This window comes from Prionailurus viverrinus, chromosome B1 (assembly GCF_022837055.1).
Source record: "Prionailurus viverrinus isolate Anna chromosome B1, UM_Priviv_1.0, whole genome shotgun sequence".
Lineage (NCBI taxonomy): Eukaryota > Metazoa > Chordata > Mammalia > Carnivora > Felidae > Prionailurus > Prionailurus viverrinus.
In genome coordinates this window covers 123,072,687-123,091,809 of record NC_062564.1, presented here as the reverse complement: position 1 = coordinate 123,091,809, position 19,123 = coordinate 123,072,687, and the positions used below count along the sequence as shown (strand labels likewise).

General features: G+C 37.3%; 1 protein-coding gene across 1 annotated transcript; it reads right to left on the bottom strand.

Moving 5' to 3' along the window:
- Positions 1–561: 561 nt before the first annotated feature.
- On the bottom strand, positions 562–18,020 carry LOC125163679 (all-trans-retinol dehydrogenase [NAD(+)] ADH4). Its single transcript, XM_047855772.1, has 9 exons — positions 17,950–18,020; positions 16,577–16,678; positions 15,383–15,524; positions 13,855–13,942; positions 11,497–11,728; positions 7,360–7,620; positions 3,248–3,383; positions 2,626–2,764; positions 562–586 (listed from the first exon to the last, which is right to left on the bottom strand). Exons 1-9 carry the CDS (start codon positions 17,965–17,967, stop codon positions 562–564), a joined length of 1,143 nt encoding a protein of 380 aa, XP_047711728.1. The 5' UTR covers positions 17,968–18,020.
- Positions 18,021–19,123: the final 1,103 nt, after the last annotated feature.

Here is a 19,123-nt window from a genome sequence, read left to right as displayed (position 1 = left end):
AACAGATGTTAAAAAGGAAATTATTTAGTAGTTTATTAAAGAAGATTAGCTTGTAGCTTATTGAAACCCAGAAATTATGTGACAGCAATTTATATATATATTTCAAACATGTATGTACCTTATGTATATGTATATAATAGTAATTTTTTCTAGTAAAAATTTTTTGATTATGGAAAATTTTAAACATATACAAAAGTACAGAGAACAGTATAATGAAACTTTGTATATTTATCACCCAACCTTAAAAATTATAATCATGTAGCCTATCTGGCTTTACTTCTTACCCTTCATTCCCCATTCCCACCTCTCCACAATGAGTTTTAAGCAATTCTCATCATATAATTCTATTCATAAACACATCAGTTATCATAGTTGCTAAATAGGAAATATTAATGCATTTTATGGATACAAATGCCGTAAATATAACTATTTGATGTTGAGATGTTAATTGTAAATAGTTGCTTAAATTCATGGCAATTCTTGGCTCATCGTTACAGGATATAAATTAACCAGACAGGTTCAGAGTCAGTCAGATAGGATTCCAGTTTGTTCCTCGTGTCTTCAAAAGGTCAGGACTATTCGAATGCTGTTAATAATAATAAAACAATAGTCAGCATAGTTTTTATGGTAAATGTAACTAAAACCCACAAATAATTTCTGTATTTTCATCTCAGCATTTGGTTTTAATCTTTCTTTATAGACATCTACTTTGCTAAGTCTAATTGCTTTTATCTTGTCATCCTCTCTCATTTGTGGAATGAATAATACCTTGCAAATGGTGCTAGTAAGCTGGGAAAAGTTCGGAACTCTCACCTGACCCTGGGTGAGGTCCATGCTACCCCATGGTAGGGTTGTAGTGAGGTTTCTGTGTTGGAATAGTCACTGCTTGTTGTGTTGGAGTGATGCTTTCTGAAAACCTAAATATTCTAAATCCTGGGTAATTCCTTCAACATGTAGAAGCAAAGAAGGAGATAATCCTTGGGGACAGAGAATTCCTTATGTTGGACCTTACTGCTGGAACTGTGGAAGCCCTGGCATTAGCAGTTTGCCATGCATAAATGTTTTCTTCACCCAGGGACTAGAGCTACATCTGTCTACCTGTGGAAGGAGAACCTCTGTGTCCTTTTACCAGGAGTCAAGGTCATTGCACCTTAAAAGACCAACTGGGCGTTGCGTTCCCTCTGCTTTCTTACTGCTATGTAGTTGGTATGGTAGGAGGGCCTATCCTCAGTTGTGCTTCCTACACCCACGTGGTAAGTGCCATCCTCTGTTTTCTCCATTGTCATCTTTCCATCTGTGTGGGCAGGAATGTGGTCTTCTCAGTGAGCTAGAGGCCAAGTAGGAAGCGTCATTCAAGTATCTACTCCTCAGCCTTTCATTCTACCACTGATTACTAGGCCTACTTTAAGAGTACAGGGGACTTGCCCAGCTATTAATAAAGTAATTCACCATTTTCCATTTGGCTGCCACTTAGCAACTCCCTATGGGTATATTCCGTGACTGAAAACTCTAGGGGAAAAGGGGCAATGGTGGAGGAGCTATGAGTTTTAGGTTCTAAGGCTCCAAACTCCAACCAAACTCCTTACTTAAGGACCACTCTTTATGGGGATACTGAGATTGTGTGAGATATTGCAGAGTTTATACACTAAGTTACTTTGTGTAGCCTAAGTAATTTTTTGTTTTTATTGAACTTCTTTTTGATATATTGCAACTAATATGTTTGCAGATTAGACAGTTCATGTCAGTAGAAATAATTTCTCAGGTTTCTTTCCCAGGAAGTAGCTTGGGTCCTCACACCATGAACCTGCTTTCTTCTGCAACGTTTATTTTCTCCTTCAAACTCATGTCACTTAACTTTAGGTCCTCCCTCCCCCCCTTCCCATTTTGTGATGTCTTCTCAGGTGCTTTTTTGTCCTGCATCTCCTCTATGAAAGAGTGGTCCTGGTGTTTTTGCCTATTGTTTCTATTGACCAAGGTTGTGCCAGATCATTTGAACCAAAATCATTGATCCTAGTCTCTCCTGCTCCCTAGCTGCTACAGATCCCCCAGTTGGGACATTTCTATAACTTAGTTCTCAGGGTCTATGCCAATGTCAATGCCAAGATAGCTAAAATTGTGGGTCAGAGACAGTGGACAAAGCATGAGGATAAGAGTTAGGGCATGCGTTAAGTTTCTTTAAGTGAGCCACTCACTGCTCACATATCCATGGTTTTCACTTGGTTCTGATAATGAAGGGCCTAGAGTGGGCATCTTTTGTTAATTGCAGAACATAATGATGCCAGACCCAGGGCTATATTGCACCAGAATGACCCGACATTATACTATGGAAACCTTTCTTACTAGGGAGCAGCCCCAACTGAGTTAACAATGGTTTTTGAAAGGGAAAATCTGTGTCAGTTTGTATCACCACTCTATGTTAAAATAGTGTATGGGAGTGTACATTATGGGAATAGAGCAGGAAGCTTTTCTTTTCCCAGATGGCTACTATTTAATCTTTTAAGCACATCTAGTATGTGTGATGTTGTGGAAAGTGTCAGAAAAGACAAACTGATTGGTTCTTAACATGAAGTAAAGAGTCATCGTAAAGGTTTTTTGAACCACTTATCCCTCTGTTTGTTAACTTACCTTTTGCCTTGGTTCATTAGGTCAAATGCCTCATTGATTTTGTCAAAAGGCAGGGTATGGGTCACCAATATATCCAGATCAAATATCTTATTCTTGTAGTCAGTAACCAGCTTTGGAATAGAATCAATGCTTTTCCAACCTGTAATTTGGCCAAAATGCCACGTAAAGACATGGTTTTTGACAAGAAGTGGTTTAATCAGTTTGTTGAGTGAATGAAATTACCAAGCCAGATTTGGGTTGCTTCAAATAGATTATCCCTCCCATCTTTGATTTTCTATACTTTTATTGATTTAAAAGTTTTTCTTAACAAGGAATGTTAAGATTAGTTTCTATTTCTAGATAAGGAATTATCTCAGTTTGGTCGAAGTTTACCTTTTGTTCCTCTTGTGTTGGTTAATTTTAATGCAAAATGAACTTAACTTTACGAATTGTAGTTATCCATTTATACAAATTTTGTTTATTCTCAAATAATTGCTAGAATAGCTTTTATGCAGTCTCTAGATATGTTATTAGGCACTCGATATTTAAACAATATATTTTTTCCTTTCCATTCAATAATTTCATTATAAGAATTTGAGTACTACTATGGAGATAATTAAAAGAGGGGAAAAAAAAAACTGACCACCAAAGCATGTTCCATTTATGGTACGGCCCATTATGAGCTCCACTGGAGATATAGTCAATCCTCTAATTTCAGAGTCTACCCCGATGAAAGTACATGTTCCCCAACCTGCTGTTGTACAGTCCAGGGCTGCTCTCTGGAAGGTCAAAAAAAAGATTAGTTGAGTAAGTAGAAAACGTAGAACATGAACCCTAGTGTAGGTTTGCACAATGCTTTAGGGAAAACGTATGCAACTCTGCATATAAGATAAGATTATTCAAGCTAAAATGATCATAGTATTGTTGATTGATACTTGGGGTGCCACTGTTCTGTTTCAGATAGAACATTCATTAAAATTTTGAGCATTACCCAAAAAGATATTGAAAAGAAACATATTATTTTGTTTAATACCATAGTTATGGTGAACTGGAATGCGTATCATTGCCTGTCAAGAAAAGTAAACATGTGAAGTTAGGAAAGAACTCTAGAAGGTATTATAAACTCTTACCAAGTTTTCAGTGATCTGTTGTGGATACGTAGTAAAACATTTGCAGTTCTACATGCATAAAAACAATCTTTGAAGTCATGAAGAGAGGAATGAATAAGTATTTATTAGAGCCCAGGAAATGAGGTACACACCATAAACTTAGTAGATCCCAAAGTAAGATAATTAAAAAGTGCTACTTAAAACAGAGGACAAAACAGTTTCAACAGAATCTGACACTGGCTGCTGGTCATAAAACATTTCATCTCCTTCCCTACATTATTTAGCTCTCACAGTTAGGTAGAGTTATGTAACTAATTCTGGGTCATTGGCTATGGGCAGAAGTGATGTGTGTTATTTCATAGGCGAAACAGAACCTGCCAGCTTTTCCTTCTCCTGCTGTAACAACCAAGATGATCTTGTGGTGAGATTGTGAAGCTACAAATTTGAACTTGACTGAGCCTTGATTGCTGGCTGAATAACTACATGGAAGACAGTGGCCCAGGGGAGTTGCTTTGATATTCCCATGAGAGAGTTATGTTAACCTACTGCAAGTTTGGGGTTAAAAATGCCAAGGATTGAAAACATAAAAAAGTTTGAGAAAGGTATAAATTTGTGGGTGGCCATTCCATAAGAAGCCATATGGTAACTAGATGAACATTTACAATCTTTTGAGACTAATCTTAAGAAAAGTGTAAACTTTATTTTATATCCCTTGCCATAGTCAGTGCTCAACTTAATTCTGACCTGTTGGGGCAATTTTTACTTTCACAAAAGTCCCAATAGAAAGAACAGCTTTTTTCATCACTGATCACTGTGTGAAAGCAGTTTAAAGTACAGTAAATTCTCCCCCTCTCTCCATGTCTTACGAGTGATGGAAAATGCAATGACCTAGAACTTTTAGAATGTGTTTTTAAAAAAAAAATTTTTTTTTTCAATGTTTATTTATTTTTGGGACAGAGAGAGACAGAGCATGAACGGGGAGGGGCAGAGAGAGAGGGAGACACAGAATCGGAAACAGGCTCCAGGCTCTGAGCCATCAGCCCAGAGCCTGACGCGGGGCTCGAACTCCCGGACCGCGAGACCGTGACCTGGCTGAAGTCGGACGCTTAACCGACTGCGCCACCCAGGCGCCCCTAGAATGTGTTTTGAAATTTTTATTTGACTACATATTTATTCTTTTGAGAATTCATAACATTTCTAAATAGCAACTCTTCTACTGTGTGGACTTTTTATTGGGAGGAAATACTTTTGTTTATGCTGTATGGAGAGATCTATGGAGAGGGGAAAATCCATAGGCACTATTTGTTACCTGAAGGTAGCTATTTACATTGACTCTTATTTACTATTTTATTAAAAAAATTTTTTTTCCCTGTTTGCCTTTTCTACGTTTCTGGAGCTTTGCTCCAAGCAAAGAATTAATTTCCCTAATGATGACTTAAGTAAAAATGAGCATTATATGCACAACAGGTTTATTTAGAAGTCTCTGAGAGGTTTTGATGAGAATTACTTTTACTTTTCAAAACTTTATAATATTGTTAATTATTGTAACTTTCTGATTATTCTGTTGGGTTCTTAAGGCTGCTTTAGAGCACTAGTGGTCATTGAATTCAAGTTCACACCCATTGCTGGAATCTCCTCTACAACCAAGACATTTAGCTTTCCTTAGTAATGGAAACTTGGTGGACGGGTAGGTAGCTGATGTTTTGTGATTAAATAATCCATCATTTATTTGGGTTCTCTGGTATAATTCTATTCCATAATTTAAAATAATAATAAAACCTGTCAAGTTTTAGTTCAGATGGTTCTCAACTTGAGTAATGTAAAAAATATTGGTATCTGGGCCTTAGACTCTTGAGACTATCCTGGAGTATGGTCCATTCATTGGTATTAAACAATGACAATAACAACTCCCCACGCGTTTCTAAAGTGTAGCCGGTGTTGAGAATCTCTATACTAGAAAGATAAAATCAATAGGCTGAATTTCAATGTTTGTAAAAAGTTTGAGGTATGGAAAGTGGAAGAATATTGTGGCACAATGCAAGTTGCAGATGCCAAGGACAACATCTGAAGCATTGAACACAGGGGAGCACGTGCAGGATAAGGAGACTTAATGCATGAATTTTCAGTAATAGCTGATATTTATTGAGTGCTTATTACCTACCAGACCCTCCTTTAAGCAGTTACATTATCAATGAAAGCATTCTGAGAGGAGAGACCGAGGTAGGGAGCCTGATGCTCTCAGCACCTCTTCCCCATCTCCATTCTCTTCTGGGAAATGCATCAGTAGGGTAAGAACCAAGGGGAAGAACTGCTCAAAGCCTGCCACTGGGAGGCTGAAGTACAGAATTGTATTGTTTAATTTTTTTTTTTTTTTGTAAAAATCATTTTAAGAGAAAGAGAGGGAGAGAGAGAGAGAGCACATGTGTGTGTGTGAGTGGGAGACGGGCAGAGAGAGGGAGAGAGAGAATCCCAAGCAGGCTCCACACTGCTTTATTTTGAGTTTGGCCAGTGCCGAGTCCAATGTGGGTTGAAACTCACATGAGAGTGAGAAACTCTCAATTGGACCCCGAGTCCAATGTGGGGTTGAAACTCACATGAGTCATGAGATCATGACCTGGGCCAAAATCAAGAGTTGGGTGCTTAACTGACTGAGCCACCCAGGTGTCCCCAGAATTCTATCTTTTTTTATCATCTCCCTAGAGGAGGGTTTGGGAGCCATGTTGAATGAAGTCATAATTAAAAGGGCATAGTGTCATAGCTACTCCACAGATCTCACTCACGAAAAAGACTCCATGGCAGATAGTTGGCGAATTTTTTTGTCATCTCATAAAACAAAACAAAACTCTGCTTAGTGTATTTGCACAAATGGGTATGAAGTGAACATTCACTGGAAGATGAGGCTGGGCATTCTGGCAGGCTAACTTCTCCATGTGTTGTCTGTGTGGTTGATTTACCCCACTTTCTCAAGTAGAATAGACAGGGCTGGCTTTGTAGGCCTGCAGCCAATGCAGTCGCTCAGGGCCCTGTGCCTAGAAGGGCCTGCAAATTATGTAGCTCGTCTTGAGAGAAGAAATCTGAATGATACAGAATTGTTTAGGAAAAAAAGATCTACTTTTTAATTTTGCAGTGTGTGTGTGTGTGCGTGTAATATATTGAAAATTTCACATATATGATTTGGATCTAATTGTGCAGCTCATTTACTAAAATCTGATGGACAGAACTCGATTGCTTGTAAATTGCTAACCTCTCTCTTCTCTGATTTTAGCTGGGAGTGGATACTTCCAGCTGTTAGGGGTGACATGTGTCCTTCTGTCCCCTTCCCTTCTCTAAATCTGCCTTTTCTGTTGTTTCTTTGTAATTTCTCATAGGCAGAATTATTTTAAAATTTTCATTTCTAAGTTTTTTCTTAACTTTTTGCTGAATTTCATGTGGAAGAATATACAAAAATATTAATCTATTAAGTAATACTTGTAATTAAATATTAATACATGCAATCTAATAGCTAATATTTTCTATATAAATATATAATATATACATATGTGTATATAAAATATACAAAGTAACTATATTGATACACACATTGCCAATGTTTATTAATGTTAATAAATAATAATTTATTATATACTATCATTAAAAATGTACATACCATGGCTTCAGGTCCACCTGCACAATCAAGGGCAAAATCCACCCCTCCTTTGGTCATTTCAATGATGACCTCCTGGATGGGTTTATGTAGGTTTCTAGGATTGAGGCAGTCAGTGGCTCCGAGGGCTTTGGCCTTTGTAAACTTCTCACTGTTGATGTCAATAGCTATAATTCTGGAAGCTCCTGCTACTTTACAACCCATTATAGCAGAAAGACCAACACCTCCTAGGCCAAAGATGGCACAAGTAGAACCAGGGGTGACCTGCAGGCAGGACAATTTATAAATTAACTTTTTAAAAAATTTATTTTTTAATTTTTTTAGAGTGCATGAGCTGGGAGAGGGGACAGAGAGAGAGAGAATGAATCCTAAGCAGGCTCCACACTCAGGATGGAGGCCAGTGAGGGGACTTGATCCTACGACTGTGAGATCATGACCTGAGCTGAAATCAAGAGTCAGACGCTCAGCTGACTGAGCCACCCAGGCACCCCTAAGTTAACTGTTAATGGAAGTGAACTTAACTTTTTTTTAAATGGAGAGAGTGAGGTGGGGGCAGGAACATATAAATAAAAGACTGTCTATCATAAAACTAAATGATACAGCCAATAGGGGAAATCTGCCAATATAAAAATGGATTACTCACTGGCTAAATTTGGAGAATCATTTGAATGCCATTAGAATGATCAGCTAATAGTAAGGAATAAGCCCAAGTGAAAATAATCCTCTTGTTTTCCTGTTCCCTTTTAGTGTTGTCAGCACAAAAATTTAAAACCCACACATTTTAAAGGGTTTATTATTTTCATTTTTAAATAGATCACAAATAATTTATATTTTTAATGGGCCTTATTTGGTTGTATTAGTGTTATAGTCGGTTTTGAATGAGCACTAATGTTTCTCTAAGTGTGAATTAACTCACATCCCAAATCACCAATTAATTTGAAAGGCATGAAATACAAATTTCTTTTGGTTTTCTATATTTCCTTTTTGTTTTTTCTATATTGCCTAATTTATTATCTACCTTGATTTGTTGATTTTGTATTTGTGTGCGTGTTTCTTCAAAAGACTGTAAGTTCTTTGAACTCATATTATCTTTCACATTGCTATTAAGAGTGTTCTATGTGTTGGGTCTTTAATAAATGTTCATTGCATCGAATGAAATAGAAACTGAATATACAAGATGATAAGGAAAGTTGCTGTATCTGGATTATGTTATTCTGTAGAGTGGTATAGTGGCAAAAACATACTACACAGATTCTTAATTAATATTTTCTAATGATGATGGGAAACTGTTAGAATTAAAGCATAAACAAAAGGGAAAGAGGAATCTGCCCAAGGGAAGTACTGATATATTCTAAATTGGAAACAAAACTATTAAGGAATAGAGAGAATGTATATCTCTTTAATTTATGCATGATATTAGGCAGGCATACAGTGTTTGACTTTTGCTACTCAGGGGTAAATAAAATATATTTTTTACAAATATTCATAATGTTCTCTATACACAGTGTGACATTTACAATGTTGTGGCACATGTTTAGTATATATCCAAATATATCTCTTTAAAGACTGTGTTTAAAAGTTTACCTCTAAGAGTCATTGAAAGTAGAAATGCATCTTCCTTATTGAGGCAATGTTATACACAGCTTCCAACAGTATAAATTGAATACACTATATTACTTGTGTTAAACAACTAGACTGCTGTGTGTAAAAGTGCCCTTGATTATGGTCCTGGGGTGGGGGGTGGTCACTATAAACTACCCCGCCACAATTTGAAAATAGAATAATTCATAGTGGATGATTATCTATTTGCAGACAACACGGTTAAAAGACATTTTCATGCTTCCAAAGATCTCTGTGAAACGTGATTAATTTGGCAGTAAAGGGTACAAGCTGATTAAAAAGAATTAGGACTCCTGGTAACGCTGGGTGCCAGTCTCCCACTAATTATACAAAGTTGTGTCATCACTTTTCTTCCCAGAAGGAAATTAAACTTTATTAAAACTCTTGCCTTTTGGCTAGAATTAATGATATTTCACTTCCCTTAACTTGTTCCTATCAGATTCATTTCTCTTCTCTAAGCATCCTATGAGGTGGTTTAGGTGTTCCTCAACCGCGAGAACAGGTCCTGGAAATTTGGATTGGATTTAAAAGAAAATTGTAGCTGAATCTCTAGTGTTAATATCCCTGAAGAAAGACTAGAGTAGTAGAAGGTGACAGTCTTCATGGAGTCCAGACAAGAGAGAGTGGCCCAAAGAGCAATAATTCTGACAATACTAGGTACAGGAGAGTATGCCTTGACTGCCAAGGTTACACCTGCTTTTAAATTCCCTCAATTAACCCCCTTCCTCCAGGAGCCTTCAGAATGTAGTCTGACTTCGCATATGATTTTTAATTTTTATTAATGAATGAATGAATGAATGAATGAATGAATTTTTGGAGGGAGATAATACAGTGATAGCCAAAAGTAGCATTCCTGTCTGCTTGGTTGACATAATTCTCAGTGAAAAGTCTTCTCTTCATATTCTGCCTACTAGATCACTCTGTTATTTTGGTTAGGCTGAGTTTATTTCCTTGACACTTTAACACCTCTAGGTAACCTGACAAAAAGGACTATTTGGATTGCAAAGCTGAAAACCAAGACTTATCAAGATTTTTAGGGGTTGGGCACCTGGGTGTCTGAGTCGTTAAACATCTGACTTCCGCTCAGGTCATAGTCTCAAGATTTGTGAGTTTGAGCCCCACATTGGGTGAGCTGGAACCCCACTTTGGGTGAGCCCTGATTCTCTCTTTCTCGCTACCCCCCCACCCCCCCACCGCTCCTCGTGGGGCTGCCCCTTGAGGATTCTCTCTCTCTCTCTGCCCCTCACTAACTTGCGCTTTCTCTCTCTCTTTCTTTCTTAAGGAAAAAAAAAAAAGATTTTTAAGCGTTGCACGTGAATCTGGCTTTATTCATTCATTCATTCATTGAAAAATTATTAAGCTCCTACTCTGTGCTAGGCATAGGGCCTAGAGTGATTGTTCACATCACAATGAACAAGAGAGAGTTGTTGCCCTCAAGGAGTAAATAGTCTAATAGGGAGGAGAAATAAATGGGAAATTTCTCCATAGTGTGATAGGAAGGAAGACAGGGATAAGCACAGATACTTTTGGGAAAACTGGAAGGAATACCCAATGCATGCCCAAGAGGCTGAAGGGTTTCTGATAGGAGGTGGGAAAAAAATGGAGTCAGCCAGAAGAGGTAGGGGAGCTTTCCAGGCACTGTTGTTGGGATCTGGGTGTGGAAAGCCCAGGAGACACGGTGATTAGAGCCTGGAGACTGAAGGTCAGGCCTGGGGGAACAGTGAGCCTGCAAAGGGAGAATTAGGGAGAATCACTAGCTCACTGAGGGAAAAGGGGAGTAATGAAAGGGGAATGAAATCTTCAGATTTGTTGTTTAAAAAGACCACTCTGGTTGCACTTTGCAGTTTGAACTCAAGGGATGAAGAGTGATGTCAAGGAGGTTTAAATAAAGGGGTTGTTTGAGGCATCCAAATGATAGTGACATCTCTCCAGTCTCTCATTAAAGTTTTGTGAAAGCTTCTAAATTCTAACATGGGATCCCAGGGATGCATCTTGCCACCATCGGGGCTGTCACTTGAGACATTCCCTTGGAGCCACAAATGGGCACAATGAGAAGCAGAGGTGAATTACCACAGTCTGAGGGAGAGAAATCTGCAGGGTCAAGGAGAAAGCAGAGGTGGCTATATGGAGATCGCTGGGAGTTTCTGTAGTTTCTGTTGCCTCTTGACTGGATCTGCTGTCCCAGGATGAACATTGCTATTTAGGGGACATATTTGAGCATGCTGTATTTAAGGCAGGGATGGTCTATAAAGTAGCATATCAGTATAGAGACAAGAAAGTAACCTCATCCAGGTGCTAACTATATGCCAGCTGCTGGGCTAGATATCTTATGTATGTAATATGATTTAATTATCCCCATAACTATTTGTAGGAAATATTAATGTAGAGGGGTTAAAGAACTTGCCTACAGTCACAGAGGTAATAAATTACAGAGCTAGGACTTGAAGGTAACCAGCTGATTTATCACGCTATTTCCTAGTAAGTTCTATTTTATGCAACCTGGTGATTAAACACTTTTACCTTGGCAGTGTTGATTGCAGCTCCATAGCCAGTTGAAAACCCACATCCTAACAGACAAACTCTCTCTAAATTTGCATCATCATCAATTTTGGCAAGATTAATATCTGACACGACGGTGTACTGAGTGAAGGTGCTGGTTCCCATGAAATGGTAAATTGGTTTTCCTTTGCAGGTAAACCTGCTGGTTTTGTCTTGCATTAGTTCTTGATCAACAATAGGATTTTTGACTAGACTAGAAAATTACAAAAAAAAAAAAAAAAAGACACAAAAAAGAGAATGTAAATGGACCTCTGATTACATTCCTGAAAAAATTCCTGGGCATTACATGTTAATTACGACAATTTTATGAGAGAAAAATTGAGAAAATGACTTGAGACTTTTCACATAAATATAATCAAAAGTAGTTTAAAGATGATAAACTTTTTATTGAATACTCTTTATGGGCCAGAAACTCTCTTAGGAGTTTACATGTATTAATTCTTAAAAAAAATTGTAATGGAAAACTCAACTATATATGAAAGTAGAAAGTCTAGGTTGTTGCATATCTGTGCAACCATATCCCAGCTTCTGTAGTTATCAACTCATGGCTGATGTTCTGTCATCTATTACCTGCCACCCCCACCAGCACCCACTTTCCCTCATGGGACTATTTTGAATTAAACCCCAGACATTACTATTTCATCTGTAAATATTTTAGTATGTGTCTCAAAAAGATAGATTCTTTGGGGTACCTGGGTAGCTTAGTCAGTTAAGCATCCAACTTCGGCTCAGGTCATGATCTCGCGGCTCTTGAGTTTGAGCCCCGGATCGGGCTCTTTGCTGTCAGCTCGGAGCCTGGAGCCTCCTAAAGATTCTGTGTCTCCTTCTCTGTGCCCCCTACCTCCCATCTCTCTCTCAAAAAATAAATACACATTAAAAAACAAAGAGATTCTTTTAGGTTGACATACTGCATTTGGTTGATATGTCTGTTAAGTCTCTCTTACTTTATAGATGCTCACTTCTCTCCTTATTTTTTTCTCTACAATTTATTTGTTGAAGAAACAGTCATTTGTTCTGTAGAGTTTTTCTCATTCTGGATTTTTCTGATTACATTCCTGTAATTGGGTTTAACATGTTTCTCCATGCTTGTATTTCCTCTAAACTAGTGTTTTCAATCTAACTGATTGTTTTAATTTGGTTTTATATTTTTGTAGGAATATTTCAAAGGCAGTGTTGTGTATTTTCATCTGGAGGCACATAATACTTTATTATCTCTCTTCTTGTGATGTTAGAAAGAACTTATGGTCATTGCCAAAATCCATTATTTCATTAAGAGTTTGCAAAAAGGTGTATTAATTCTTTAAATATCTACCACAACCCTGTAAAATAAGCATTATTATTATTCCCATTTTATAGACAAGGAAATTGAGTAATAGTGATTAGATGTAAGAGTAGTATAATTTTAGCTTCCAAAATAACTAGCTTCAATTAGTATTAAGGACAAATAGATTTTTCTGTAGTCTCATTAAAGAATAAGGTGATAAAGGGTTTGGACTCTGGAGTCCAACTGCTTATGTTCAAAATCTAGTTCTTTTTTTTTAAAAAAATGTTTAATGTTTGTTTATTTCTGAGAGAGAGAGAGCGAGACAGAGTGTGAGTGGAGGAGGGGCAGAGAGAGAGGGAGACAGAATCTGAAGCAGGCTCCAGGCTCTGAGCTGTCAGCACAGAGCCCGATCCGGGGCTTAAACTCACAGACTGTGAGATCATGACCTGAGCTGAAGTCAGACACTCAACCAACTGATCCACTCAGGCACCCCTCAAGATCTAGTTCTAAGACTTTTATCTGTGTGGCCTTGGAATAAATTACTGAGCCTCATTTCATCCCTCTCTCTTCTGTGGAAATAGCTACTATTTTGATTTTGGCATTTATCATTCCAATAGTGTATTTATACCTTTACTACATGCATATGTAACCATAAATTATACTGTCTATGGTATTGTTTTGTATATGATATCTTACTAAATATATTTGTCAGCAACTTGCTTCTTTCCCTTAACATTATGTGAGATTATTCTGTGTTGTTGTATGTAGATCAAGTTTAGCCCTTTTCATTGTTATATAGTATTCCATTGTGTTACTACATAGCACTTTGTTAATCCGTTCTCTTATTGGTGGGCATTGGGCTATTTTTAATTGCTGTTATAAATAATGTTGTAGTGAACATTCTAGCATATGTTTCTTTGGGTAATTTTGCAACAGTTTCTTGTATACACCAAGGACTAGAATTGGTGGATAGAAACTTCATCTAGGTATTGCCAGTGTACTTCCCCAAATACGTATACCAATTCATATTCTTACTAATAGTGTATAGAGCTTACCTGAGTTTTGTACAGAAATTTGTGAGTGGACTCAGACAGAACTTGCATTTTCCACATTGAGCCATGTAGAGTGGAATTACTTTGTCACCTGGAAAGAAAGGCCATGTGTTGGATGGTGCCTAAGATACAGCTTATAAATAGTTTCTACCAGATGTATCAGTGGAAAACACCATTCTTTATGGTATATATGTGTTCAGCAGAAAGTATAGATGGCTACAATATTTTGTTGCTCTACAAGATTCCCCAAGTATTGAATATACTGTATTTTTAAAATTTTTTAAAATATTTATTTATTTATTTATTTATTTATTAATTTAATTTAATTTATTTTGCTGCTGGGCGCTTGGGGAACAAATCTGCATTGATACTAGCTGCAGAGTCCTGTCTGAGGCTATGCTGTCACTGAAACTCTCTGCATCATGACTATTACTTTTTTTTCTTAACATTTCTAAACATCTTGTATGGAGTAGAGCATCCTTATTAAAGGTGGACAACAACAGGCAGGATATGGAGATTAAACTTTACATCATTGCCATGTTTCACCATTTAGTTCGCTTCAAATTCTATATTTTTCTATTTTTTTACTCAAATACAACTTACTTATGGCTTCTTTCCTCTGATGATCATAGCCCAATAATGATAATTAACATTTTTTCAACATTTAGTATGTGCTAGGCATCCTTCTGTTTACCCATATTATCTCATTTACTTCTCAGAACTGTCCTTTGACATGGGTACCTTTTCTCTCCACTTTAGAAAACAGAAATCTGAGCTGTGTCACAGAAAAGTGACTTCACTGGTGGAGGTCACACAGCCAGTAAGTGGCAGAGCTAGGACTACATTGGCCAGAGCACTTCATGGATGCAAAGCTTATGGGAGCAATTTGTTTCTCTGATCTTGTTTGGAATGGAGTCTAATATACTCCTATGTTTGGAGCATTCTCATTAAAGGAGGAAAGAATGATACAGTTCATCCCACTTGACAAGTGAGTATTACAGAGCCCATATTCCAGTATTTTGTGAATGTTATAAAATGGGAAGTAAAAAATTTCAGCCCATTGGCATGTTCCATTCACATATTATTTTTATGTTACAAAGTTTCAAAAAGACACATAAGCTAATACTGACATATATAATATTTCTCACTTAGGCTGACTGTATATCCTCATTCTTTAAATTCTTTGTAATATTCAATTGGTTCTCTGTTTTATTTAGAGGAGGTTGTTATAAATTTTCTTTTGTGCCCCACTTTGTGGGTTGCTTCACAGGACCGTTTCTCAGTGCTACATGTGAATAAAGTGACCATATTATCCAGATTTTATCAGTTCTGATTTCAAATATTCTGTCCCATTGTTATCTGTGATAGATAACGTATTTTAGTTTGTCTTTGGAAAAGATGGTTCCCATATATAAATAGAGACCAATATAATAAACATCCCCTATATATAAATAGCATGCAAAGCCAAGATTGTATCAGTCCCTGAAATATCCTGACATTTCCATTTAACTGGAATCAGGAAAAGACGTACCTGGTTTGAAACTGGTCACTCCTGGCCCAACACTTTCCACAATTCCTGCGCCCTCATGGCCAAGGATCACTGGGAAGAGGGCCTCTTTAAATTTAGGATTGATCGGATGGGCGTCAGTATGGCACAGGGCAGTGGCGATTATCTGCAAGGCAATCACAGACTTGAGTCCTGTTTCTGTCATTATGTCATTAGGGTTAGGATAATTTTAGGCCCAATGTCACCTTGACACTTTACAACATTCCTAGAGCTCAATAAAAGAGTTACATTTTGAGGGGGGGCACAATTAAAAATATCAGCATATATTCTTTTCCTCTAAATAACAAACCTTTGTTTTCTAACTTTCACTGTCACTGGAGAGTCATACAAAGAGATAGAATTGGCAATTACTGCCTCCAGGAGAGGAGAAATCAAAGGTAGTAGGGAAAATTAAACAAAATCTTTTAGGCAGAGGTAGTGGAGGGAACACAGGTTTCTAGGGCTGGCGCAAATTTTGTTGAAACTACATGAAAGGAAACAGAGGTAATAAAATCTTTATAGTTAAAAGAGGTATCAGATAAAGGAATGTCTCAATAGCTAACATATCCCTTACTATTCAAGATTCTCTTGACAAGGATGTCTTATTCATCCTCATGTATAAACCCATACTGTGGTAGTCCTCAGGAGAAGTGTATAAGCCGGGCCAGCTGGGGGGAAATGGAGAAGGTTTGCCAGCTTTCAGTCTGTGGTCTCTGCTCAGTGCAGTGTCTTTTCCCTGCTGACCCACGCCTGTCCCTCCTCTGGGCATTTTAGACCCTCATACTGCCCTGGACAGCACTTCAGGTCTTCCTTCTACCTTGTGTTGAACCAAATTTTCTATCTTTCTTTTAATATCACTTTGTAATACAGCAAAAGAAAGAAAGCAAAAAGAAAACCTAACTAATTCTAATCTGAAGTGAATTCCTTTGTCTGATTCTCAGGGCTAATGGTTAATGTAAAGATAGTTGAATTAAATTTTAAACCTGTTATTAATAACAACTGATATTTAATAATTTACCCCTCCTGGGATAATTCCTGTTTCTATCTGGACCTAAAAATGAAATTCTGCCACAGGTGACACTCCAGGTGCTCTCGGTCATGCCACATAGGCTTGACCCAAAGAAGCCAAACCTGCACTGAGTGTCTTCTCTGTATTATATAGGAAAAGTCTCCACTTACCTGGACGCGAACTTCATGAGCCTTGGGAGGAGCTACCTCGACCTCTTCTATGCAGAGGGGCTTGCCTGCTTCCCAGGCAATAGCTGCTTTGCATTTAATAACCTGAGAAAGAGGGATAGATGGGGAAAGACAGGGAGATTAATTGTGTAATTAATATATAACTATATAAGATGTAATTAATTAATATTATATTTAAAAATTTAAATATATGTAACATTGAAAGAAGGTGGAGGGGAGCCTGGGTGGCTCAGTTGGTCAAGCGTCCAGCTCTTGTTTTCAGCTCAGGTCATGATCCCAGGGTTGTGAGTTCAAGCTTTGTGTGGGTCTCTGCACTGACAGTGTGGAGACTGCTTGGGATTCTCTCTCTCCCTCCCTCCCCTGCTCACTCTCTCTCAAAATAAATAAATAAACTTAAAAAAAAAGACATAAAGTGGAAGGAAACAAATCTATAATCCTCGTTTCTAATGCTATTATTTTTGCTTTTGGTATGCTTTTCCCAGTCTTTGACCACACAAATACATAATTTTTGATAGCTGTTTTGCAATTTTGAACATCTATATATATACATATGAATCACATGTATATGTATATGTATATCACATGTATATGTATATGTGTGTGTGTGTGTGTGTGTGTGTGTGTGTGTATATATATATTTAAGTTTATTTTTTGGGAGAGAGAGAGCACGTGTGAATGGGGGAGGGACAGAGAGAGAGGGAGAGGAAAAATCCCAAGCAGGTTCCACACTGCCAGTGCAGAGCCCCATGTGGGGTTGATCCCACAAACCATGAAATCATGACCTGAGCCGAAATCATGACCTGAGCCGAAATCGAGAGTCAGTTACCCAACCGACTGATCTACCCAGTCACCCCTTGAGTTTATGTTTTTGAATATCATTAGTCTTATTGCACATACAACATAAATTATAGAAAGTTTCAAAGTACAAATAAGAACAAAAGAAACAAATCTACCTATAATTTCATCGCTCATTTTATGATTTTGAGGTAAATTTTTTCAGTATTCCTAAATGGGATCATATTTTATATAACATTTTGTAATTATTTTTCTACTTATTAATATACTATAAATATTTTCTATATTTTTCTCTAGCTTTTTTTCTAACAAATGCAAATTGTATTTTGTTGTTACAGCATAGTTACTCAAATCTGTCTCTTTTTTGCCTTTGTAAATAATATTTAATTGACTACTCTTGTAGTAAGCATTTTGGCACATCCTCAGTAATTTCCTTAAATTTCTAGCAGTTCACTTAAATCCTTTTAAAATGCTGCTTTCTGAGAGTAATTCTGAAGGAAGCTTCTCTTAGCAAAATTATAAAAAGACAAACAAGAATAAGAAATAGTGTATTTGCTTACTTTGCCCTTGGTGCCCATTTTTCTTTGGCAAACTAGCCTTGGAAGTTTCTTTCTCACTTAAGAATCTCTTCCACTTCTATCCAGGGTGCTCAATGTCCTATAATGATCTGTCTGAATAAATACCATTCCTGCCCTCTTATTCTCCAATCACTTTCCTCTTTTGCTGCTGTGATACATAGCTCTGCCCATTTCTCATGTGATTTGTACTCTCATATTTTAGCTGCCAACTGCATTGCTCCCAGCTCTTATTTGAAGAAGGTTTTTGTTTACTTTTTTCCTTTTATTGCATAATATAAGATAGTAGAGAAAAGTTCATTAAGATTATACAGATGCATTAACACATAAAGGATATTTCTACTGCCCCAGAATCCTTCCTGTACCCAGGCTTCTCCTTTATAAGCCTTGTAATCATTCCCTTGCATTAAAAAAAAAAATTTAATGTTTATTTTCAAGAGAGAGACAGCATGTGAGTGGGGGAGGGACAGAGAGAGAAGGAGACACAGAATCTGAAGCAGGCTCCAGGCTCTGAGCTATTAGCTCAGAGCCTGATGTGGGGCTTGACCTCATGAACTGTGAGATCATGACCTGAGCCGAAGTCAGACACTTAACCGACTGAGCCACCCAGGTGCCCCAATTTCCTTGCATTTCTTTATGTTTTATGGTTCTCTCTATAGTATAGTTTTGTTTTAGCTGTTAAAATCTTTATATGACATGTGATAATTGTTCCTGGAAACAAAGGTACAGTGAAATTGTATTAATTGTACCAGATGTGGCTATTTAGTAGGTTAAGCGTTTAGAATCAGTCTAAATTAAAGATAATTTTGTATTGATCAGTAAGAAAACAAAAAAACCACAAAAAAAAACAAACAAGAAAACATTTATATGAATGGAATCACAGTATATGTATAATTTTTTTTTAATTTAAATTCAAGTTAGTCAACCTATAGTGTAATTTTAGCTTTAGGAGTAGAAGCCAGTGATTCGTCTCTTACATTCAACACCCAATGCTCATCCCCAAAAGTGCCCTCCTTAGTTCACATCACTCATTAAGCCATCCCCCAACCCACCTCCCCTCCAGTAACTCTTGGTTTGTTCCCTGTATTTAAGAGTCTCTTGTGGTTTGCCTCCCTTTCTGTTTTTATCTTGTTTTTCCTTTCCTACAGTATATGTATTC

Bases quoted from the DNA above. Each gene is read 5' to 3' on its own strand.
- LOC125163679 (XM_047855772.1), bottom strand. The intron at 13,943-15,382 runs GTACGTCTTTTC...CTTTCTTTCCAG, and splicing joins AGTGACCAGTTTCAAACCAG to GTGACAAAGTAATTCCACTC. The intron at 3,384-7,359 runs GTATGTACATTT...TTGACCTTCCAG, and splicing joins CAGGTGGACCTGAAGCCATG to AGAGCAGCCCTGGACTGTAC.